This window comes from Arctopsyche grandis, chromosome 12 (genome assembly GCF_051622035.1).
Source record: "Arctopsyche grandis isolate Sample6627 chromosome 12, ASM5162203v2, whole genome shotgun sequence".
NCBI lineage: Eukaryota > Metazoa > Arthropoda > Insecta > Trichoptera > Hydropsychidae > Arctopsyche > Arctopsyche grandis.
In genome coordinates, this window is record NC_135366.1 from 24,315,639 (window position 1) to 24,343,017 (window position 27,379).

Consider the following 27,379-nt stretch of genomic DNA (forward strand, 5'->3'; position numbering starts at 1 on the left):
AGATTCACCCGGGCAATAAAAAAATAATAATATACAAATAAATCACTTTTACCGACCAATTAAACACAAGTCAAATAATTTGATGCGGAATTTTAATGTAATACAATACTATGCCATGATTAAATTTGCAAAATTCGTCAAAATCATACATATATAGAAAGATGAGTAGATTCAAGATATTCCATGTATATATGTATACATATGTACACGTGTTGTAGCAAACTTGCAGGGCAACAAACAGTAAGTAGTGTATATATAAAATATATTGATAACAAACAAGCCGACGATGACACACTCATATAATACGCAGTATCTAATTACTTTTCTCGTTATAAATCGGTAGATCTCGTTATGTAGAGACGATCGCGATCGTTCGATATGCGATCAAAAAAAATAGTACACCTATAGTAGTTCGTAGATATTGTCTACACGTTGAGAAGAATAGAGTCTGCTTTATCTTTCGCCAGTGTGAACGATCTACAAATGTGGATTCGAATGCACAGTACGTCGCGCAAGTCACGCCGTCCGAATAATATTGTATATTGTTTAATATATAAAAAATAATAATAATGAATAAATAAATAAGTTAAAAAAAATCGCCGGCGAAAGATTTTGCACGATAGCGAAACCGTTTAGTGTTAAATTCGAGCGATTCTATTATACGGTCGGTACTGTAATTAATCTTATCGGGAACGTAATGTGCGCGTCTTTTGACACACTCGTTAGACAATCGTCTATTGAGGATCTGGAATATAATGTAAGCGTGCCGAGATGTTGTCTTGTGAAGTAACTATGTATTGTGTACTGTGATCGCTCGTTTCATGTATAAATAATGTATAAAAGAATAGTGCATGTATAAATGATTAAGTGTATGTTTAAGTTGATACTGGTTTAAATCGCTAAATGAGTCTCACTGACCTGTACCACGTGTCCTTTTACGATATGAATCCATTTTTCAAGTTTGTTTGATTTTTCAATTGGTAATGAACCTCGTAATACCGGGTTGATACGATCGTATCGTGTCAGCCCGGTATAACAGGTAAAAGTTTCCTTCTTTTTGAGATTTATAGAGTTGAATCCGATGCGGTACTTCCGATTTTCATAGGAAGTGCGACAAACTGTCGCGCTTACTATGAACACTATTAGACATTAGTATTAACAGCGACACTTCTTCGACTTTGTCGCAGCGACATTGTCGAGACTATGAACAAGGCCTAAGCGAAATCTACCCGAAGTCCCGATATACCTACCCTGTATACGTTCTGTGCTTCTGATACTTTAGTTCCGAATTTTGCCTTATTAAACTCGCCAGAAAGATCCAACTCAATTTTAATAATTGCATCTGTGCACATCGAAAGGTTACTCGTCATCTAATGTGCAATCTATCATTCGTGAAGTCGAGAATTGCGTTTAAAGCAGCCATCCAGTTAATCTGTGGTTCATTCTGTCTGGCGCTTGTCGATCGTTTGCGCCAAACCCAGTTGAATCATAACGTTAACATAACGTTCTAAAAAAATTTCAAGTCAGGCGTTTATGAAAAAAAATTTATTATATTATATGTGGAGTGGAAAGTTTTGAAATTCTCAAACAATTTAAAAAAATATATAGCTTAAATAAATTTTTTTTTATTTGAGAAAATTTTCCTTTAAACAATCGGTGCTAAATTTTGAAGTATCAGCTTCTTATAATTGAAATATGTAATACATTTTGAATGATCAGCTAAGTTCCGAAAAAAGTTGTTGAAAAATTACAAAATCTTCAGATTGCTTCAATTTCAATGAATCAAGTTTGGTAATTAGAGCTTTGCACAACACCTGAAAAGTTGGATACATACAAATGTGCATTAAAAAAAACGAAAGGAATGTATGTATGTGTGTATGTGGTGAGTGCATCGTCATGTATGGATATTAAAAAAAAAAACAAATTTTAGAATTATCAAGAGTTATTTGTCGATTTTGATTCAGATTCCTATTTATTCTAACGCCTTTAGTTTCGACTTATGTTGCGAATTCGGTTCTGACTTCGGTTCCGACTTCAGTTCCGACTTCGGTTCTGAATCCGGTTACGATTACGAAGATAATTGTTGTTGTTTATTATTATTATTATACATACCTATAACTTTATTTTAATTCATATATCAATTCCTTCTCTGAAATTACCCGTTGAATGTCAACGGGCACAACACTAGTACATATGTAAATACATATATAGACGTTTGTACTTTTGCCTGAAAAAACCAACCCACATGACAAACGTTCTGATTTCCAGATCTTTTTTGTTCACAGCAATTTTATTAATAGGAAAAAACACAATACTGTTACTGCTGTTGTCAAAACCTAAATTCCAACTACCAAAAAGATCAATTAATCATCTCGACTGATTCAGTCACATCAATCACTAACTTTACCCAAACCTACTACAATACAAATACAATCCGTTACAATATACGAATCGAACCATCCAGTTTTGAATCGTACAATGCAAACTTGTCCACCTGTCCGCGGGTCGTAACCTTATGTACATACATATATAAAAAATAAATTCTGCTAGCGGTAAAATCAAACGTCACAGAGCTCACTAATCAAAATGGTACAGCTTACTTACAGGAATTGCTCAATAGGCATTTGTATCGATCGAAGATGAATCCCATACATGACAATCTCAACAATGGCCGTACAAGAAGATACAACTGTTGTGAAAAAACCACGTGTGAAGATGAGGAATGACAACTCTTCTTAGACGAATGTCTTTTGTCAGGACTTAAATGTAAATTTGAACGTGCGTGTGATAATCGGACACGTGTTTGTATTGTCGAGTGACAAGGTCAATAAAAGTAGGTGCACATGTGTGCTTATATAAACGAGCCATTAGAATCTTCCATCGGTATGTATGTATGTATGTAGAATGTATAGTAAAATCTCAAGTACATATTTTATATAATGGAAAAGTATGTACATGTGTTTGTTTCTTTATGAATTGATGACTTTACACCCATTTTAATGAGGCTTTTCAATTTGAATTGAAGAAAATGGGTTCTGCTTTAATAAATATTATGAAAAATTACACGCAGTGGTAATCTTAACTCAATTTAACAACACGTGTCAAGAGTAAATGGATTCTCATTTTATGCCGACGATATATTCCCGTTGTGATTATATTTGAAATTTATATGAATATTATTTTAAAAATCACATTATATATATTTTAAGCATGCAAAAACATAATATAATATCAACATTGAATACAACCCACGGGGTTATGACAGGTTTATGACAGGACAGTTCAACCTTATTACACCTAAAATTACCTTTAGCCTTTGATGTATGTATGTTTATTATTATTTTTTCGACTGAATGTTTCATCAAAAATAGGCCTAATTTATATTCAATAAAATAGATACTATCTGAATGTAAAAAAAAAAATTTTTTTATTAATGAAAATTGTACTAGATTTTAAGATAATTCGTCAGTTAAAAGATTTCCATCGTATGTCGATTATTGAGTTGGTTATCATTGATCTATTTTTAATCAATTTTAAACGGGTATACAATTTATTTATACTATATACAAATGTATGTATAAGTTTTATAAGTTATTACTTCGGCTTTTTTGACGTAAAACTACATCCATTCGGGAAGCTAAATATCAAAAAGATAAGATCTATTCGTGAAAATTGTATAAAAACAAGTATGAAGTCTCGTAAATGACCGTCAGAAACGAAACTATTGCTGATTCCAATAATTATCACGAAGTAAATGTACAAAACAAAGATTCTGTATAAAACAGTAGCTGTAGTATTTTCATTTCCGTCACATATCCTAAACTAGTCCGTACGTAGTTCTACGTTTGGACACAGCAGTTGAATCAACTTCATCCCCGGTGTGTTTTTTTTCCTTGAAAGTTCTTTACATTCTCGTGTTAATACATATATTATAATATATTCCGAGTCGACTTTAATATATTACCATTATCGATCGTTTATTTTATACCTTGGAAGAGACTACTGGTATTAATTTTCGCGGAGGCGATTCTTCTCAACGGAACAAGCACGAGCTGGTCGTTAGTACTTGGCGACCAGAAAAAGCAACTGGTATCTTCGAGAATGAGCAATTTAGAGCCGCTCTTTATACGACTATATAGTCCTCGGAAGACCAGCTAGACTACCACGCAAGGAAACCTGTTACAAAACAACGAAGGATACCATATTATGCTACAGAGTACATATGTAACAGAAGCTAGCGCGAACACCATTTTTTCAGTGTTATCTTTGTATGCTAATGCCGGTCACACATGTCTCGAATTGGCCATTTATACGTGGACCACGTATAGGAGGTGCAAATTAAAATTATAGGGATTCTGTTTTATGGTCTGCGTGTCGGCCTATTCGGCATTGATGTGCGTGTAACGATCAAATGACTTAATTAAGATCTTGTTTTAGATGGGTTGTAAATGAAAGTTTAGCGCTTTATTTTTACCTAAGTAAGTGGTAGTTCGGTTTATCATCTGGATTTACGATGTGAAATTACTGTGATTTGGTTTCGCGTAATGGTCTTGTTTTGAATTTGGATTGGAATTGAATTAATTGTATGTAATTTTGTTTGTTTTTTTTTTAATGAAGTACGTATATAGGGTAGTTTCATTTGCATAATTTTTGGTTTGGTGCCAAATTTTGATTAGACTTGAATTTCGTTTCTTGTCTGTATTTTTGCATATACATATGTACATACCTAGGTATATGTATATAAGTCGATGATTTGATTAAAATCAATTGCATCGTTGTATAATAAATTTAATTGCATTTAATGGAATTTTTTTAACATTCCTTACTTGTTCCTTTTTTTTGTGTTATTAAAAAGAAAATTGATATAATTTAATAATATTGCTGTTTATTGTAGTTGTAATTTCCGAAGTATTCAGAAATTGATTCTTATATATAAAGAAAAAAATTAAATCGCTACAATTAATTAAGATGGAAATGCATTTCAATAAAATATTGTTAAAACATGACTTGAGACGATATGCAAGGTATAATCATAGATCGTAAAATGATGAATATTATAGGTCGTAAAATATTTTTTAATTATTTTATAAAGCTATTATATTAATATTAATTATTTTGTGTGAGATTTTTTTAATTTTTTAACCTTTTGCAAATGAAAGTGATAATTAATTTAAATTTATGCATTTTTTAACATGTTATCATAACATGTTCTTTTTGCAAAACTAAATTTATTATATATATGTATATGTATGTATGTACATGTATAATTTGTGACGGATAGTTTGGCAAACTTTGACCTTTAGTATTAGCCAGCAGAATAGCTCGGTGCTTGTGCTAATGTCAACTACCGATAGGTTCCCGGGTTAAAGCTTTGAGTTGACCTCGATTGAAAAGAATTTATTTGGAAGTACGTCTGCAGTGCTACTGGTGAGACTTGGATATTTGTGAATCCAAGGCGATAGTTCCCTATTAGAGTTTGCCAATTTATCTAATTTCATTGTTGAAACGGTTCCTCATTAAATTGGCAAAACCATCTTACCTACTATTTGAATATGATTTTAAATTTATCTATTGATTTATATGCAAAAGTTTAATACCATAAGTGTCGCTCAGGAGTAAAACCCGTAATGCCAATATGGGCACACTATACAAATCAGTAAAATAATAATTACATTTAAATTTTTGAAAAACGTTATTCTAAATGTACGTACATAAAGACACTTAAATACACATTCCGGAACACAATTTGGAAATAAATTGAATTGATTGTTGGATTTATTTTTAAACAACATACATACATATGTCCGTACATCATAATAATGATCCATTCTCTTTTATGGGCATATTAAAAGTAAAGAACTAACACTTTTGATTTCAAATAGAACCCGCCCCATTCCAAATTCGGAAAGGTAAGAGCATAAAATGTAACACATATGTACATACACTCGTGCTTGATTTATTTCTCTACATTTTTTCAATAGAAAAGGGGGACAAAAATAACATCGTACCACTTACATCCACCTGCTTTTCATTTAAGTGTACTAGAATGTCAAACGAAGTGATTTGCGATGAACACTAAAGACAGTACCAAAACGAAACAGTTAGGAGATCATCAATAAATGTAAAGATTTGCCTCCCGAAAAATCGGTAGCAGTTTCTCAGAGATTACATCATAATAGAAAGATTGTTAATATTTTATGACAGCTATTCGGTATAAATTTTTACTTATTACATAACCGTTCAGTGTTCTAAAAGTGATCATTTATTTTATGTCGACAAATCGGCAAATGGAAAATTTGTCTCTCGTAGCAGTTTCTTCGAAGTCAAAAATTTGTCTACCAACAGATTTTATTCGCAACATAGTTCAATTGATCAGTTGATCTTAATCTCTCTTTCGAGGACTCAAAATATCATTGAATAATGGACCAGATATTGTCATAATACATATATATTTTTATTTAACCATAAACTAAAGTTTAGATTTTTTAATGGGTATGATATATAACGGCAAAGCTAAGTTTTTTGTAAATATTATCTCAAAATTGTATCTTTCAAAATGATTTTTGTTAGATTTCAAAAATGAAGTCGAGAGATATTGTAGCAATTACAGCTATGACAAATATTGTAACTGGAGATTTGTCTACTGACAAATCTATACATTAAGATTGAGATGAAGAAAGTTGCAATGATTTAGTGGGTAATGATACAGTCTCAGTGAATGCCCACCTTTAGACACCCATCCCACCTACACAAAACACTTGAATCGAGTGAGCTAGTTTAAGTCTCCGCTCACGGAAGCCGAAGGCCAAAAAATTTTATTACAGAATGACTTATTCCACTTACATACATGCCGAGATTAGCAGCGCCGTTCAATCTTCTTACAATTAGTACCGTTCAATTGGACAAATCGACATAGGAGAACCAGCTTCGGACTAACCACTGCGTGAGGTATGTATATCTCTCATCTTTCAGAACCCAAGCAAGTTTGTTCCGGTTGACGTGTGCCTTTTGGTCCTGAGGGGCTCGAATCCAAACGGACGTATGACGAAGCCGCTCTGATTATGCCCCCAGCTGCATGACACGTTCCAAGCCGGTTATCTGCAAGGAAAACGTATTCGATCTTTTATTTTTGCTTACTATCTTCTATCTTCAGATGCGAGACTTGTTCTCGAACGTCTATGGTTAAATTAATTAAACAAGCGACGCGTGATTCCTTATCCAATTCGACATTGTGTGTAGGTGTGTTGTCTACATATACATATGTATAGTGTGTAGTTTCTGGTTTGGAAGTCAACGGTCAAAGTGTCAACGTTTACATGTAATTGTCGAAGCAGGTTTCGTTTCTATGAACGGTCTTGAGAAAACTCATGAGAGGATTGCACCTGTTCTATATATGTACATATGTAGTAGTAGTGGAATAGGGCCGTTCCGGAAAGGTCAGTAACTTCTGTTATCTGGTCACTTTAATCGACTGTTCTGTACTTCTACATTTCCAATCCTAATCAATATCATTGAGCGGAAAATGTATCTAAGAAAGTCTTAATTAAAGATAGTATCTCTAACACATACATACTTCTTCTGTAATATTTAATATATGTACATATATTCATGAAATAGGACCAATCTTCTATGAAAGTTGATGTGTTAGATGAATTTACTACTTGCATACCTACCTATGTTCATGCAACTACATTTTTAAAGCAATATTTCCTGGTTTTGATTTTCTATGCAAGGAATGTGTGGGTTAACAAAATCCCTTAAGAACTTTCTTTTTATTTAAGTTTCTTAGCTAAATTCTCATTTTTATGAGTCTTCATTATGATCTTGATAGTATTTTCCGCAATTCAGTAAGTTCATTGAAAAGCTCGGATGCTTCTTTTCACTCATTTTCAGTTTCTTTCCAAAATTTAGTGGGAAATTTATTAATTGAACCCAAAATAGGATTCATCTCTAACATATAATATTATCTCCCTCTTGAGTAATCATCTAAATGTAGCCATTATATACATTATCATTTTCCAAATTTATCAAATTATGAAACATATTACTTTCCCGATTAAATTAATCACTCAAAACAATTACCAACACTAAAATTTAAAAAATTCTGATTCAAATTCTACAATCCAACTTTATGTATGTATGTATGCATATATGTACATAGATCCTCAAACTCTCTTCTCTATTTTCAATCATCAACAAAAGATCGATTTTTTTAATCTCAATTAAAATTCATGGATTTCGATTTGCGTAAAGCCTGAATTTTATGATAAAATAGCTTTACACAAACAACTTAAATGAGGTTAAACTAAACTTAAAGATAGCCCAGTTCGAGAACATTTTAACCGTGACAAATAACACTCTTGCCGGTAGTGCGCGAGGAAAGTGCGCAAAATTGTTGTTTCGGTTAAAATAATGATAATGATTCCAACTTGAGGCACGTTCCGGCCGCATCCCGGAAGATGACCTCAAAAGTGCATCGAGAATATTGAAATTGAACAGAAATTACGATGATATGCACTGCATCGAACCGGTCGAAGCGAACGCGTTATTTTAAAAACCCAAGGAATGATTTACGATATCATCCCAATGACTTCCGAATACGCTGTGATGGCTGTTCTGTAATAATATATGTTGTTTTAAATAAGAACCCAATAATGGCGTTCTGATTGGATGCGTTACCTTATATTTATATTGGGATAGGTGATAAAACAACTCGTTTATCTATCTGTAATAAATTCATTTTTCGACACGTGCTTGTAATAACGTTTCGTGTTTATACCCTTTTGAGTAGTGAGTTAATTTTTACATGAGAAACGTCTCAGGAGTGAGTTTTTTTTTTCAATTAGAAGATTTTAATTATATTTAATGTATGACATATAATCAACTTTAAATTAAATTTTAAAAATTCAGTTGTTCTCAACCTTTTTTAAGAAGTTCTGTGGTCCTCAACTTTTTTTATTGACATATCGAAAAACTTATTCTGGATTTATTTATAATATATTATACCAACTAGATTACAATTAATTTTAATTCTTATTATAATGAGATTATAATAAAAAATAAAAGTTCAGTGGTTTTCAACTTTTTTAGACGGTTTTGTGGTTCTCAACTTTTTATTTTTATCTTATAATGAATTTATTTAATATATATTTCATAAAATACAACATTTCTTCTGATTGGATTACAGAAAAAGAAATCAGTGGTTTTCAACTTTTTTTTTATTTTTATCTTGAAAAACTTATCTACATAGAATTTATTTATGATATATTTTATAAACTAAAACATAATTTTATTGTAATAGTTAGATTACAATCAAAGGTAAACATTTAGTGATTCTCAACTTTTTTTTTTATCTGAAAAACAGATTTTTATAAAAAGATATTTTACAAACTATAACTCAATTCTTACGGTTGATCATAGCAAAAAATTATATAGGTACAAAAAATAAAATAATATAGGTACATATGTAGCTTATTTATAATATCTTAGGAACAAAAAAATTTTCCAATAATTCTTGGTCTACTCAGTAGAATCTACTGCCACTGATTATCCGTGTTATAATATAGATATGTACATAGGTGGGGTTTGGTGACTATTCAATCACGGAGTCTTGAACGGGAACGAATCTGCAAATTTTTTATAACTTTAGTATTGAAAAGTTTGAAAATATGTAAGATAAGTTGATATAAAACTTACGTCAAAATTAATAATTTTTTCTCGTGTGGTAATCTTCAAAACAAGGATGTACACATAATGCAACATCACATGGAAGACACATCCATCGTGTGTCCTTTCTTGTTTTTGGGCGTCTTACGGAATGACTACACACGTGACATGCTCTCTGCGTTCTTGATCCTTGGGCAGCTGTTTCAGGCACTGGATGTGGAAAATGTCTAGCCGTAAGTCTCACAGGATTGTCTTGAGGTTTTCTACCTCCGGAAGGAGATGGTCTCACCTTATGATAGTTTTCTACTATTTGTTTTATTATATTTAGCCGAAAGTCGCTGAATTGAGGTTTCTCGCCTGTCTTTACTAAATATAAATTGTAGGCATTCAGGGTGGACACATCAATCAACCGGAAAAAAATCTTTTTGTACCATTTCAATGTTTTTCTGGAGGTATCCATGAAACTAATCATCATATCTGATTTATCGACAGTGCCCATATTCAAATTATACTCCACTACGGCTTCAGGTTTGTTGATATTTTCACCTGTCGTGTAATTGATTGCATCTGTTTCAACCATTTTCTTTTCATGAATATTTGTGAGCATGTGAACCTCCCGTTTGTCAATCCATTTTATTGCCAATAAATTGTTACAATGTAGAAATTCCACATACCCACGTTTATGTTTTCCTGCGGGAAATTTTGGAAATCCTTTCCTATTGCATCGTATGGTACCGCATGCATGGGTTTTATTTTCGTATAAATATTCAAAAAGTGCCGGACTGGAATACCAGTTGTCAATATACAATCTATGTCCATTTCCCAAGTAATCTTTTACCATTGTTTTCACAACAGACCCAGATACTCCAAGATCTGGGTCTGTTTCTATTTCTGTTTGTTTGCCGGTGTACACAATGATGTCCAAAACATACCCTGTTTCCACATCACAACAGACAAACAGCTTTATTCCAAAGCGATGTCGCTTGTTGGGAATGTAGATTCTAAATGATAACCGTCCTTTCCAAAGCAACAGACTTTCGTCTATGCATATGTTTTGGAAAGGATAAAATATCTCTTTATACGATCTTTTGATTGGATCCAATAATGGCCGGATTTTCCATAGTCTGTCGTTATTACGAACGGTGTTGTCTGTGAAATGAAGCGCTCGTAATAAAAGAAAAAATCGATCCTGTGAAAACAGAACACGGAAGAACGGAGTCGCAATGATTGGATTTGTGGACCAATAGTCCTTCATGGAATTTTTTCCAACTAGACTAGTCAACATAATTGTACCCAAAAATACATACATCTCCGAAACATTTGTATCAACCCATTTTTTTAGCTTCGACTTTTCACTTAGATTTCTACTGATTTGAGCGGCGTATCTATTTGTTTCTTTGACTATTGTGTTCATTGCATTGGCATTGAAATACAGTTGGAAAAAATCAAGTTCTGTCTGCATGCGATATCCTGGCTGAATTCCGGATAATGCATTATCGAATGGGTGTATTTGAGGAGTAAAGTCGCCATCTTCCCATTTTCTCTCGTCATTCCGACTGCGTTTGGGTGGTTGTGGTTGTTCGTCATCATCAGTATCTTCTTCGTCTGAAGAATTATTCAATTGGAGAATTAAGTCATCCAAGTTATCCACCATATCCTCATCTTCACTGTCAAAAAAAAAATTGTCTATTTCTTGATCATTTGATCTTTGAGACATTTTGAATTTAAAACGAGCAGATCACAATTTTTATTTACACTTGATCACAAAAAATATTATAATGCACTTCACAAAAAAAGTTTTTATGTACCGAGTCGACAAGACGCGAATGCGTTCGATAACGCTAATTGGATAACGCATCCAATATAAAACCGAGATCCGATTCTAGTGTATGTTCGGAATCAACTGACTCGAAAAATCTTGTCGAACACTCTTATTTTGTGGGAAGTTGTAAAATTGACATATTTCGCTCGATTATATGATTGATTTGTGGCCCGATGGCGACCCTTTGGACAAAGTTTCCCTTGCATTCCGGACAATTCTCTCGAAAATAAATAAAATTCTAATTTCACGCTAAATTATTTTTATTAGGGTCAAATGAAATAATGTTAGTCAGAGATGTCGATGTTATTCGTTCGGAACATATTTTATAGTGTTTACATGTGGAAAATATTACTTTAGAACAAAAAGTTGTCGTCATGTTCAGTCATCAAAATTTAACTGGCTTTCACGCCTCGTTAAATTTGGTTTCTTTATTCGAATACAAAAATATATATTCACAAGAGTGAAAGAGAAACCTCAGCAACACTTGAAAATAAACGAGATGCAAATATGTCGAACAATGAGAGAGGTAGAGTATTTTGAGTGATTGAACGTGTCAAATCGTACAAGTACGGCCGTACTCTGGCGGGGCCATTTTTTTTGCCACGTACCCGTACGGCCGTACTCCTCAAAGGGATACTAACGTTTTCTGTAATCCTAACATGTGTTGGTATTATTTTATTATATTAACTTGAACGAGGAACATGGCTATAAAACTTACCCGCATTTAAAAACTATGAATAATTGAAATTTAATGACTATTGCCCGTATTGCAATATATGTATGTATGTATGTTAGAGTTTCTAATTATTCGACTTCATCAACTATTCGAATATCGAATAGTAAAATTTGAAATATTCGAATAGTTTTAAACAATAGAAAAGTGTGAAATATTAATTCAAAATAATTAAAATGAGTGGGGTCCACAAACATTAAAAAAAAAGTAAATCTATCGTAATACATAAACTTTATTTTAATTTTAAAAATACATATTTTAAAAATAATAATGCATTAAATATTTCAAAGTTTAATCTTGCCCTTAATTTTGTTTTTATTATTCCTGCTGTGGAGAACACTCTTTCAGTAGCAGTTGATATTGGCTTAATTTTTAATAAAGTGTTTAGAAGGATGTCTAAAGCTTCGGTTTTTTAAAGTTATCCAAGTATCTGAAATCTTTTTTTAATCTTTTAGAATTTGAAAAACGTACTTTTATAATGTTCACGCGCGTTCAATCAATTTATTTAATTTGAGAAAAAATACCCGGATCGATAACGTGTCACTACGAACTCCGAAACTCAACTGAAGTTCAAAAACAACATAAGTGAAAAAAAATATTTCTGCTTATCCATAAAAATTGGATTCCCGCTTCGGACTGTATTTTCGTTTCCATTTCAAATAAACGCTGCAATAAGTTCTCTTTCATAAAATACTTAAGTTCAATTTCTAAAGCGAGAAATTCCAATGTCAATTTCAACGAATCCATTGCACTGAGGCGATAAAATGACTCCGAGTCGACGACTAATACGTCTTTCATACAATACACTGTTGCGTTACACATTTTGAGTTAAAAATAAAATTGTATTATGTTAAAAAATTCTAAATTTGTAAAATATTTAATTAAAATTTCATTAAAAAAGTTCACGACTATTATTAGAATAATTGCATAAATATACAAATAACGAATAGTTCAAAATAGGCCGAATATAGTCTAATATCGAATATTCAGATTGAAAACTCTAATGTATGTATGTATGTACGTGGTTGATTTATTGAAAGGTAATTGAAAACGTAAGTTGAAGAATGTGTTCTAAAAATGGTGTTAAAATTTGTTTGCATAATATTGCAAAATTAAGTGTGGATTGTAATATAATTGATTAAATGCTTTGTATAGGTAAGTTGATCACACTGGCTTTTGATAACATTAAATCTTTTAAACTGTAATATTTTAAAATATTCACACATTAAATTTTGATTCCATTACACATTGATTAAATTAAATTTAATAGCATAATTTTTGATCATATTATTAATCGATTATAATAAGCATCTATCACATTAGGCGTTGTCAATACTAAGCATTGAATACAATAGATTTCGTTGACCATATTCAGTGAGAGAACGTTGCTTATTGATCACTATATTATGATACTATTACATTAAAAATTTTGATCAGATTATATTTGATAGCATACACTGTTGATTGCATTAAGTTTTTACGGCATTAAACACTGATGATATAACACTTTGATAACATTAACCTTTGGCTACTATAATAGAATGCATCACACATTGATAATATTGAGCTTATATTTCAATTGATATTTGATTATATCATCATTCGATTATATTAAAAATTGATCACATTTTACCTTAAAAATATATAGCATTGATTACATTAAGTATTGCTAAAATTGGAAAATAATCATTTTACACAATCTGCGTTGGAAAACATTGTCATTGAATACATTAGATATTTTCAACATCATTCGTTAGTCATATTTAATGCGAAAACTTTGTTCATTGATAACTATATTATAACACGAGTACATTAAAAAAAATAATCAGATTATTCTTGATAACATATACTTTTGATTACATTAAGTTTTGATGGCATTATACATTAATTATATAACAATTTGATAACATTAAGCTTTAGCTACTAGAATGCATCACACTTTGATAACATTAAGCTTTAGCTACTAGAATGCATCACACTTTGATAACATTAAGCAGTGTACATTTTAATTAGTATTATGATTCGATTTTAATAAAAATCGATCACATTCTGGCTCACAAACACACAACATTTATTACATTAGTATTGCTAAAATTGGACACTTAATAATTTGATACAATCAGCGTTGAAAATGTACTTTATGTTTTAGTATAGATATAATACGATATGACTATAAATTGATATTTTTTACATTAAGCAATAAAAATCATATGAAAGCAAGCTTTGTGGAAATAATACAATGAATACCTACAATAATTATGAGCATTTAAAGTGTTGATTCCATTATAAATTGATTAGATTGAAGGGGGACAGTATTATTATTAACTTTTTGTTTAAATTTTTTCATTGAACGATTCTCATTCAATGCATACATTTCTTTGCATTATAATTTGCAACATGTATTGACCGTATATTAAAGTGTTGATTACATTATATGCTAATTCCATTAAAAGGCGCGACAGTTTAATGATTATTTTTTCTTCAACTTTTTCATACAAAGATTCGCAATCAATGCATGCAACTTTTTTAACATTGTAATTTGCAACGCATGTATGTATATTTATGTACGTGAAAAAACTTCGATTAAATTTATTATTAGATCGCGATAGTCATCGGTGTTGATTACAATAAGCGGCACACGCCGAAATAAATCAATCGGCAATTTTTTTTACGGGCGTGCATAAAAATTAACCCGTCTCCTCCCACTCATTACAATTAACGCGTTCACCCCTCCATCAATTGCATTTTTATACACCACACACCATTGAGCTATATTTAGCGTTAGCAGAACCGCTATACACACTGTTTTTAAAATTATAGACTCTGGTTTGATTCCACGCATTTTTTCCATCGAAAGTCGTTTAGTTGGCGTTATTATAATCAAATATTTTCGTTCGGTTGCGTAATGTGCAGCAATGCAGAAAAAAGCATTGAAATGTCGATTCGCACTTGCTTATAAAATTCCAGTATGTTTTATATAGTAATGGGTTTGGATATTGTGATAGTTACGAAGCGTCTATCATTTCATCGTTATTACGCCATGGCGATGATTTGTTCGATAGCTTTATGTATGATAAATCTGCCGAACATTGTATTTATGTTGTGTACATAATGCCTCGTATGTGTATTCTAATGACATGTTTAATACGTGTGGAAATATTGTGCTGCTCGTACAGTGCTTCGTGTTTATTTAATCTTTGTTCACACTGATTAAAGTTCTTTCATACTGCTCATACTATGTTGTATAATAATATGAGTCATTTGATTTTTCCTTGAATAAATATCTGTATTTTTGAGATCCTTTTAATAATTTTTTTCTTAACATCGTAGTCAAAGACTCGACGCTTAATTTGTCTGATAAATCGCTAAGTGAATGGCCATCTTTATGTCACGAACTATGTATACAATACCGGTCATTATTATACAGTCACACAGCATTATTATATCGGTAGCGCTTTTCGAGTAACAATCCAATTTATCACAACGCGTCCTGTTCAGGTCGTTAACTTGTTATAAAGATGCATTCATCCGACCACAGATTACGTAATGAAAAGTTTAATATATGAAAGAAAAATATAAAAAATAAATCGACAAAAAAGCAGCAACATGTGTGATATGAGAGATGCATTTATCTGCTGTCTAGCACTTTGCAGCAAAAAATATATATACCTATAATTCATTTTTCTTTTATTGGAGGTGACGCATACAACCTGTTGGTCTATTTGCGGTATCAGATCGATTCATTGACATTGTGATATGTTCGTCCATTGCAAATATGGCATGTATGGTTTTACCGTTTTAGCTTTATTTATCAATGGATGAAGTTTTGTTGTAAAATATGTATGTGTTTTAAATTTATTGATGTTTCGCGATGGGATCGATGTGGTTAATTGGGGCCGTTAAAGGTTGTCGGTGTTCAACTAAAGCGTGACTGTTAGTACACTGTATAGGTAGTTTTGTGCATAATTTAAATGTTTAATAATAGACATTTGTTGCATCTTGTTGCGCTCGAACGCAGACGTTGTATAATTTTATGGCTTTCGTGTGCTATTTTTATTTTTGTGTGTGTGTTGTGTGGTTCAAGTCAGGGTTGTGATGTTTTTTTTTGCGGTACAAATTATGAAATTGGAAGGTGAATTTAAACTACATACTACAGAGTAATCATCATCATCATTTGCAGCCATTCACCATCCACCGTGACTCTCAACTATCTTACTCCACGCGTTTTTTTTCTATTTTCATCCACAAATCTTCCGTGTTGCCTTCCTTTCACCCTTTTACATTCTCTCGGGTACCATTCCAGCACTTCCTTCGTCCATTCTTCTAGCCACGTGACCCGTCCATTGTCATTTCGATCTCTCCACTCTCTCCGTTATATCAAATACACATGTCATACTTCTCATCCATGTATTCCGTTTCCTATCTCACCTCATTATGCAGAATATACGGTGTTCAAACTACTGAGTAATAAGCGATGAGATTAGTCTGTCGTAAAGATTGTTCAAATACGATTTTTATTTTTTTTATTATAACAACATATGTATGTACATATGTACATCATATGTGCCACGACAGAAATTACTCCAAGGCCAACTATGTAAGTACTAACAATTTTCAAACATTAATGGATATAAAATACCATAGAGACATCTACAGATTTCTATGAGATTCAACAAATTCAAGATTCTAATAATTTCAGTTTTGCGAGAAACTGAGGGAGACAGTACCGAATTATTGGATCTGTCACAGCAATTAATCTAGAAAAATCGAAAAAATCTAGCAGGCGACGGTAGATCGGTGTTTTAATAAAAGATCTCGCCAGCAGCGTATTTGACCGGGACATAAACCCACGACCTTTCTACTGGTACGAAATAGCTCTACCAGAGGTATTGCTAATTTATTTCCTTGAAAACCTTGCTACCTACTAGTTATTTAAATTGTTATTACATGTATACCCATTTTAACATTACAAACATTACAAATGCAATTATATTTATAAGAAGCATCTACTGACAAATTCGATATATAGCAATTTTTTGCGAGAAATATATACATTAGTACAGATACAGAATATGTAGATGGGTAGCATATTTACAATAATCAACAATTTTGAGAGGCTATAAACTTGAATTTGCGAAAAATGAGGATAGGTTGCCAATTTGGTGGAACCGTTTCAATAATGAAATTAAATAAACTGGAAAATTCTGATAGGAACAGATCGACCTGGAGTGTCACAGATGTCCATGATCTGGCCAGGGAATTAATTAATGATCCATCAGTTGAAAGCATTATACGCTAAGTGCTGAGTTATGTCGCTGGTTATATAATATTAATAAAATTATATTTACTAATTATTAGTTTATTGCTACTTTAAATCGTCGTTGCTATAAATTACCCAATCGCATTTCCATCCAACTTTGGTGTTATTTTATATATAATATTTAAGTGATGAGCTTATTTAATTGACATGACAATTCTGCGTAATATTTTTCCCATTTTTGTTTTTCAATAAGTATGTAATGTTATTCTCATAGCATAAATTTTTCTTTTAAATATATAGAATAAACTTTTTTTTGTTTAATTATACACAACCCTGAAAATTTGAAATTATATATCGTTCTGAAAGTAGATAAAAAATCAACATAAAATCTGCACACTTTCGAGACACGCTATTTTATTTCACTTAATTTATATCTGCAAACTATAATATTATAATTAGACACATTAATGATTTTTTGCACAGGTTTGAACCACTTTTTTTGGCCATTACCTTCTCCTTGCATCTTGAAACTTGCATAGACGAAACTAATTTGTAATAAGCTCGAATTTACCGTACTACAATCTACATTTTTATTTTCTCACTTAATTTACATAATATGCGCATATTATATTAACTACTTATCATACACATGTAAGCAAAACACCGCACTGTATCTCCAATTGTGGACCAAAAGATTGATATAATAATACATACGATGCACTCGTCCATCACACAGCAACGACTTGCCTCATTTGACACGCCATCCACGTCTTTACGTGTTTGCTATAGTCGATTGGCAAATGTCATTTGCAAATTGTAGCACGCGAACCGCAAATTGGACAGCATCTATCGACTTGTGCATGTAAAAACCGCAAACGGAAAATGGTACACCCTCGCGAGATCTCGCGTGGGTACTTTCATAACAGGATTAATATAGTATAACATGTAGACATGACAAACGAAAAAAAAACCGGGATGCTTTCCGACATACCGGCAGATATCTTTTATTGGCGTACACGTTATACCGGCTATAGAACGGCACTTCATAAACTCGACAACAGTATAAATTTTCCGATCGAACGTCCATTTGACAGGCGATGACTTAACTCGCACTTAACCCTCGGGTAATGCAAGGGCAGGGTCGTAACTAGGATAGGACAGGTAAAATATGGTCATGGACAGCTTGGACAGAACCTAAAGATCGAGGAGGTATTAGATAAATAAATAAAAAAAGTGGTTAGTGATAATTGTCATATTATCACTTGTCTTCCTGAATAAGAATTTTTTCAAAAATGTCATTTTGCGTCAAAACAGGTTACTTTGGCCTCCTTATGGCTCATAAAATTCGTTATTTTTTGGGTATTATTTTATTCAATTTAAAGGTATTTACCCCAAAAAGCTCGACTTTTATTTTTAAAATAATCACGGGAACATGAAAAAATTATGATTTTCTGTAAATTGATAAATGTATATTACGTAATATACAAAACATATATTGCGAACGTGGCTCGCTTTTTATGGGGACTTTCGAGCTAAACACGACTTTGAATTCTCATTAATCAGTCAAAACTAATCATAATCGATCTAAATATACTTTAATATGTGAATATTTAGTAAAAAAAATGGAAACTATTGTCGAAAAAGAGATATACGAATTGTTATATTTGAAATTGGCGTAAGTCCATTTTTTGCTCCATTTCGATAAATATCTCGCAAAACATTAAATTAAATGTTTTGCGTTTTTTAACTTTTTCAGATACTGAATTAAATGAATTTGTGAATCAAGTCAAACAGAAAAAGTGTTTTTGGAACTGAAAATTGGACTTCCGCCGCTTTAAAATATAACGACTCATATGTAAAAAACCTACTTTTTCGAAATATATGTCGAGATAAATCGATTAGTTGAAGGCATAGAATATTGTTTTAAATCAATGATTTTTTTATTTAACGTTCCTACATAGATGCGATGAAAGTTTACCACTAGGTCCATCGATGAAAATCCAAAATCCAAATCCATAATTTTTCGCTCCGACCTAATTTGCATACATATATAACTAAAAATGAAAATAGTCAACAAGAAAATGAGGAATAGATATCCATTTTTTTGCTGTTTACTACTAATGGTGTAAAACATTGATTGATAATATGACTCAATTCACTTCCCTATACTTTTAATATAGGCACTCAAATCTCTCGGAAAAATCAGGTAATAATTAACTTTGGTAGATCACCAATTTTTACCCTCTCAATTATATATATTTAAGAATGATCATACAACAGATGAAAATTCTTATATTATGTATACAAAACGATCTCCAGTTAGTTTCCTTACGACTGTTTATTGTATTTACCTTATACATTATAGTTGTATCAAATCGCTCCGCTATAAACTGCTGCGGGCGCATTTCAATTTCGGTATTTTTCGTCTCGCCGAAATTTGCGGCTGTTTGACCGCATGTTCACTCGAACTTGTATCGATGTCGAACGTATGGATGTCTCTTTCGCACGCGTATATTTTGCCGCGAGTACTGCTCGCTCTTATGCAAACTCTATGTCATTCCCAATATACCTCTCCACTCGTCTTGTGATCCTGATACTTTTGTCTTGACTTTTGCCTTTTTAAACTTGCCAGAAAGATCCAGCTCAATTTTACCAATTCTAATTACCAATCATGAATGCACATCGAAATGTCATCTGCGCGATCCAATGAAGATCTCGTCTTTTCTACATGCTTAAATTCAAACAGTCACGAATTTCGTCGAGACGTCAAATACCGAAATCAAAATGAGCATGCAGTCGCGTCGCTTGCAGCGATTTGTAGTATTGAATGCATATGTATGTACATAATAGGCAAATATTTCTATCTGCTACACAATTTTTAATCTACATTCATGAGCTGTGACGATATTTCATATCACAAAATAGCATTACGACATGGTGAAGATGGATGATTGCGTCGGCTACTGTGCTTCTTTGATGTGCAGCATGCCGAAATGCGAAGTATGAGTTATTACCGATTAGCCGTGTTGGCGGCCACGTCTAGCACTATCCATCCATCTGAATTATCCCGGTAAGTATGTTTGCAGATGCTGCATCCAGTGCACGTGTCCCTCGAGGACACTTCCTCGTGATGATGAACGAGCATCTCAGATAGTGGTTTATGCGGTGTGTGTGTGCTTCATTGTCGAGCTACGCGAGATCCCTTTGCCTGTGGGGTGCCGAACAGGAAACAATACATTGCACTTGCACATGCAGTTTGCACCGTATCTATGTTCGATGTTAATTTACGTGAGCCTCGCGGTTGATTGTTTCGGTGAGGAAATATTCAATTCTGGTGATCTGATCTTGGCTTATCGTGTAAAGAAAGGTTTTGAAGTTGAATGCTTGGAATAAGGACAGATGTAGGACATAAAAGAACGAAAGAAAAGACAAGTGATATTTGATAGCAGATACACAAGGGAATGGTGTCTAAGAGGATGTTGAAGAAATGTTAATTGAAGACTCAAATTATGCAGACATTTTGAGGTTAAGACACTGCATTCAAAATGTTTATAAAGGTAAAAACACACCAAAATATGCAGCACGGCACGCCTAGGTAGACTCCAGCTGTGATAGGCGTGTTTTCATGTCATTGATAACACTGTTCGACAAATGACGACTTTTTTTTTGGTTCAGAGACGATATATGACTTTTCTTATAGATATATACCCATTGAACACGAATCTGTTAATAAAAAATGTTGATTGGCTCGAGATTCGGAGATATGTATATGTGTTTTTTTTTAAATCGCGCGATTTTTCTATATCTTGTTGTTCAAAATATGTCAATTTCCTGTTCAAAATGAATATTGGAATCTATAGTCGGGTATTTTATGTATCTTTCATTTGTAGTACTTTTCAGCTTTCAAATCTCTCTAAGTAGCCGTCCAGTTCAAATCAAAAGTCAAAAGTACGTATTTTCACTTTTTTCGTTAAAAAGGATTAATTGGAAGTGTGCTAAATTTTGAATCGGTAAAATTGCGAGCTAAAATCTCGCACTTATTATTTTCTCGTATTTACACGAATCTGAATAGAATTAATAGAGATAATATATTAAATTGTCTTTATATGAGAATTAAATAAAATTCCACTTAGAAAAATCGTATTTCGACTATTTTTGTGGATTAATAACAAAAATTCGTTTATTTTATCGAAGTAAGCCAGCTATCAATTTTCCATTACCATTTTTCCCTGTACCATTTTCCAATATAACATTTTTCGTGTCATACAGTGTAATTTGTACGATCTTATTATTTCTTAGTATAGTTTCTCCTACATTTCTTCAAATATGGGAATCACCGTTATCGATCATTTTCAACCCTATGTCAATACCAGGATAAAATATCACCGAAAACATTTTAGGGGGTGAGATTTGCGAAGGAACGCGATGGTACAAATTTGGCCTATATGATTTTTTTTGCATGAACAAATCTACCTGTGTATCTTTACTTTACAAATGATCTTTATATATCATAGAAGAGACAAAAAAGCAAACTAATTACTAGCTATTACTACCAATTAGACTTGTATTTAGACATGCATTTGTATCGAGACAGCTATTATTTGATTACACCACTCTAAAGATAAGGTATATCTAAAATATGATCCGTAGAAGAAAAGTTAATTGGAGAATTGTACCTGCAAAATATCCCTCCATTATTTTTTAATCGTTCAAAAAGGATTGATTTTCAAATGCTTTTTATTCTTCATAAACTATGTCCATAATACAATATTATAATAGCAATTTATATCTATTTTACACATTATTTGTCTTGTTAGTATTGATAGTATTATCTTATTTTAATGATAGTGTATACAGCATAATAGGAAAAAAAACCCAACAATTTATTTACAATTTTTTTTTAAATATTCATAATACAATTTATGAACATAGGTACACATTATTTTTAACTAAAGACTCTTTAAAGTCGACGAGTTTAAGAAAATTGTGTTCAGATATGTATTTAATGTATTTAATTCAAAAGAGAAAGAGAAGTTGAAAGCTTGTATAAGATTCGAGTAAAAATGAAACTTTACTAGTTGACTAGTTGAGTCACTGTTCTAGATTTGTATCCACGCAAATCTTTCTTTCTTTTTTTTTCATACAACTTTTATATTCAAATATCACGAAAGTTGCACGATTGAAAGATGATCGAACAAGCAGCTTTAATTGATAATTCAGTAATTTCCTTACAGATTACATATATGAGACATATTCGATTCGACTGCCAGTAGATCGCTAATACACAAGAATATACCTAAATACCACTTTTTAATGTAAAATAAACCATACAAAGAATAATAACTGGATCCGTACATTACAACAAAGCGATACAGCAGTAGATTTTATATATCATGCAGTGTATAATTTCTCAATGGAACTGGTTTAACTAGCGTTTTCAGGCCCCAAGGAAGCGTCTCAGATTGCGCATATCCTTGTTATTACACGTACATACTTCTAAAATCCAGTTACGCACATCTCGGAATTAAGACGGGATCGTATCATTATATTATTACATATTATTGCAAATATCGTCTAATACAATATAAAATAAACCGTAAAATGTAAGCACTCATCGCAATTCCGATTATCTCTACGACGCTTTTCAATATATGTACTTTCATACGCTTTAAAGTCTATTCATACTACCCAGAACTGCAAGGTAGAACACGGAACACGGACTATCTCTATTCATACCATACAGCAGCTCACGTTCATACAAGCTTTGACTGATTGCAACGCGAAGATACGGTGCAATATTGCTTGCGTCATATCGTCGAGTAAATTTTTTCACAATGTGATGTTTCTGAAAATATTCATATGTGAGTATTTCCACAGTGTTTTGCTTGTCATGCTGGCTTGGCTTGACGTTACGGTGACATGTACTGCTGTATAATATGAATATATGTAGATTGTGTCGGCTACTGCTGCTACGTCTACGCCTACGTCTAATCCTAAGTCTACTGAACTTATGAATGTGTCCATATATAATGTTCCAAGGAATACTTTTTTACCGCGCAATATTGCTTGTATAATGTCAATGTTGTCACAATGACGTTTCTGAAAATATTCATATGCGCATGCGCACTTTCGTCAGTACGCGAGCACTCACTACTATTACGTCACATCATCCACAGTAGCCAAAGAAAACCGGGTTTGCTTCATACAATACGGTGACATGGACTGTTGTATAATGCTTTCATTATTTATTTCAATCAAACATGTACATATGTACACTCGCCTTTAAAGATCGCTCCAAAGCGACGAGTGTACTAATACAGATACAATACAAGCATTTTTGCAATGCGAACTCATACAAACATCATCTATAATGACATCTATGGAGAAACTTTTGTAGATTTTTTTATTATACAAATTGGCGATCTCAAGACGCTGAATAGCTTGAGATTTGCAAAGGAGATGCCAATTTACAGAAACCGTTTTAATGAAAATTACAAAAATTGGCAAACTCTGATAGGAAACGATCGACCTGGAGTCACAATCCAAGGTCTGGCCAGCAGGTGCCAGTGGTAATCGATCTGTGACCATTCTGCTCCAAAGCATAATGTTCTAACCACTAGTCTACGCTGCTGGTTAGCATATTATGCTATCCAGCACATGCAATATGCTAGATTTTGTCGGCTATCGCTATTGCATCGACGTCGCGTACACATTACGGAACATATGAATGTGCCCATATAGAATTTAACAAAGAATACTTTTCTTACTGTTGTTTTGTACCAGTATGAATTTAAACCAACTTATTATCATCATTACTGAATGTTATTATATAAAAGCAATCGCAAACCTTTTTCAGCTGATTTGTCAAATATCTCACGTATCGATTTGCATATATGTATGTACTTTGGTTGATTATTATTTTATTTATTTTGCAGGTCATCAGCGTCCCGATGTCAAGTCCAAGCTCGATGATCAAGGTCCGGCGTGATCATTGGCCAACGTCAATATGTCCGTATGCCCCCAATGAGACTACGCGAGAGGTTTAAATCGTTGGTCTTCGTCGCCTGTCTGGTGACCCTGACGACCTGGTTGACGAGCCCTGTCGGAGCTCAGCCTCATTCAGATGTCTCCAACATCACCAGGCTCGAGCACGGAGACTCATTCTCGTTCAAAGGTATGCGATAATTTCATAAATGTATTCATTTTATTATATATACATATGTATCTCATTGGATTCACCTTGACCTGTCTTGTAATGATGTCCACACCAATTTTCCACCATAATATATTTTCATGGTATAAATTATATGTACATACTCGTATGTACCTACATGATAAAATAGTTGAAGGAAGAAGTAGTAAATAATTATTTATATTTAGGTCAAATAATAGACATGTCCGGTAGTAAAGATGAAGAGATAAAGAGACGTATGAAATTAGCATGAGGTGCATTTGGGCGAATGAATGTTGTTTTTAAATCAGAAATGCCACTCTGCCTGAAGAAAAAGATCTTCGATCAATGGGTTTTGCCAGTGATGGTGTATTAGTGTGAAACTTGGACATTGAACGCCAAGATGCTACATAAAGTCCAATGCACCCAAAGAAGTATGGAACCCTATATGCTTGGCATAACGAGAAAATACAGGAAGCGGTACAGGTAGGTGAGAAGTATGACAAGGGTAGTGGACATAGTGGATAGAGTAAAGATATTGAAATGGCAATGGATGGGCCACGGGACTAGTAGAATGGATGAAAGGTGGACAAAAGAAGTGCTACAATGGTACCCGAGAGAATGCAAAAGGGTAGAAGGAAAACTGTAGGGATGAAGGGTAGACGAAATTAGGAAAATGTGTGGGGTGAGATGGATGAGAGTTGCCCAAAACAGAAACGTGTGGAAGCGTGTTGGAGAGGCCTTCATCCAGCAGTGGATGGTGAACGGCTGTAGATGCTGCTGATAATGATAATGATATATTTACATATGTCAAATGTACATTTTTAACACACTTACACATTTGGATAAACTTTTTGGCATGTGCACGATTGTGTGTACTTACAATATTATAATATCTGAAAAAGTGCATTTGAAGTAACTGTCCGATTAATTTCGGACCGTCATATTTATATATTACATTGTTGTCCGATCGAGTTGGAAAAATATCCATACGTTAAGCCAGTAATCAACAATTATTACTTTAGCGCGCCATAACGAACACAAAAGCTTAAACGCCTGTCGTACGTGAACGCACATAAATATAAACATATGGATTTTGCAATTTGATTTTATTAACCGCAAGTTCACTACCGCTACGCGTCAATATTTAATTTACAACGCCAGCTCGGAATCAATCATTTTTGTTCGCAGTCATCAGTCATCCATAGTGATGGATGCATTTTACGACCACGCTGGTGAATTTTCTGGAACCATTGGCATAATATAATGTGTATAATACGATATGCGGGTGGGTTTTCAGTCCATTTGCGCCGTTTCTTTGAATTCTCGCCAGCGGACGTGTCTTTTCCGTAAAATGCTAATTTTCATTCAAATTAGCGGCGGCAGGTGCTTGTGGTTCTCGTTTTAGTATCTATAGCGGTGATTGGCTAGGTTAAAAGGTACCTCTGTGGTACGTTGGGTATGTAAAGTTGTGTAATTTACAGATTTCCGACGCGTGTTGTGTGGCGAATTTGAGTCTCATGTAACGTTTACTTCGTGGAATGTCGGTGAAGATGAGCCGCTTATCCGAAGTAATGAATTGTGGGTTATGTTAAATGTATGGTGGCGAATTTTTCTTTCTTGTTGATATCTTTTGGTGCAGTTTTTCTGTAAGGATTTCTTATTTTTTCTATGGTTTTTGTCTGTGATGCATTTATTGAGGTTATGTATGTTAATAAGACTAATCAATTATTTATATTGAAGGCACTTTTTAAATGCAACAATAGCGTAAAATATTCTTGTGGCGCATTTTCCTCTCCTTATTCTCTTATTCTCTTTGCCCACTCAATTCTCATTTCTTCATCTTCTCTCGTTTACTTTTTTCTTTTCCTTGTTTCCTCTTCTTCCTCTTCATCGTATCTTATTCCATACTGCTACTCTTTGCTCTTTGAGTCGTAGTTTACTCTCATCTCGTTCTTTCTTATTTTCCTCTCCTTATTCTCTTTTTCTCTTTGCCCACTCAATCCTTATTTTTTCACCTTCTCTCTTTTAATATTTTTCCTTTTCCTTCTTTCCTCCTTTTCCTCTTCATTTTGTCATTCATTACTCATTATCATCTCTTCATCGCTTATTCCACATCACTATTTTTTGGCCTTTTGGGTCGGAGCTTACTCTTAACTCTTTCCGTCTTCTTTTCTTATATTTATATTCTTATTCTTTTTGCCCAAGCAATCCTTTTTTCTTCGCCTTTTTTTCCTTGCAGTTCTTTCCTCGTCCATTCATTGTGTCATTCATAACTTATTCTCATCTCTTCATCTCTCACTCTGCATATACCTTTACTCTTTGGGTTAGACCTCTAGTATGCAAAGAATGAAATATCGTATTTATTCTAACAATTTATTTATTTTCATATACTTCAACAAGCAAATATACTTTTTTATCTCATATTTTCATTAGATAAGTATGATATATACATATACACATACACATATTAATCCTAAAAAATCATGTTTTTAATATATGTATATTTAACTATCGGTGATGTAAATCATTTCTAATCGTGGTTACTAAGAAAGTCATCTTAATTTATATGTATGACGAAACTCTATTTGCAATTTATTAAACCTAAAGCAAATGCTTAGATCAAAATCAAAAAAGATACATTTTAAATAAAATTATCTTTTCAGTTGTAATATTTGACTTGTAAATACTTGTAAATGTAGAGGAGTTAGTAAATTTTCGTGTATT

General features: G+C 32.9%; 1 protein-coding gene across 1 annotated transcript in view; it reads left to right on the forward strand.

The window, feature by feature from the left end:
* sha (shavenoid) overlaps window positions 1-27,379 on the forward strand; it is a 94,063-nt gene that overhangs the window by 31,438 nt on the left and 35,246 nt on the right. Inside the window, exon 3 of the mRNA XM_077442503.1 lies at window positions 24,417-24,655. Coding sequence (XP_077298629.1) covers window positions 24,496-24,655 — 160 coding nt within the window. The 5' untranslated portion in view covers window positions 24,417-24,495. The remainder of the gene's footprint in view (window positions 1-24,416; window positions 24,656-27,379) is intronic.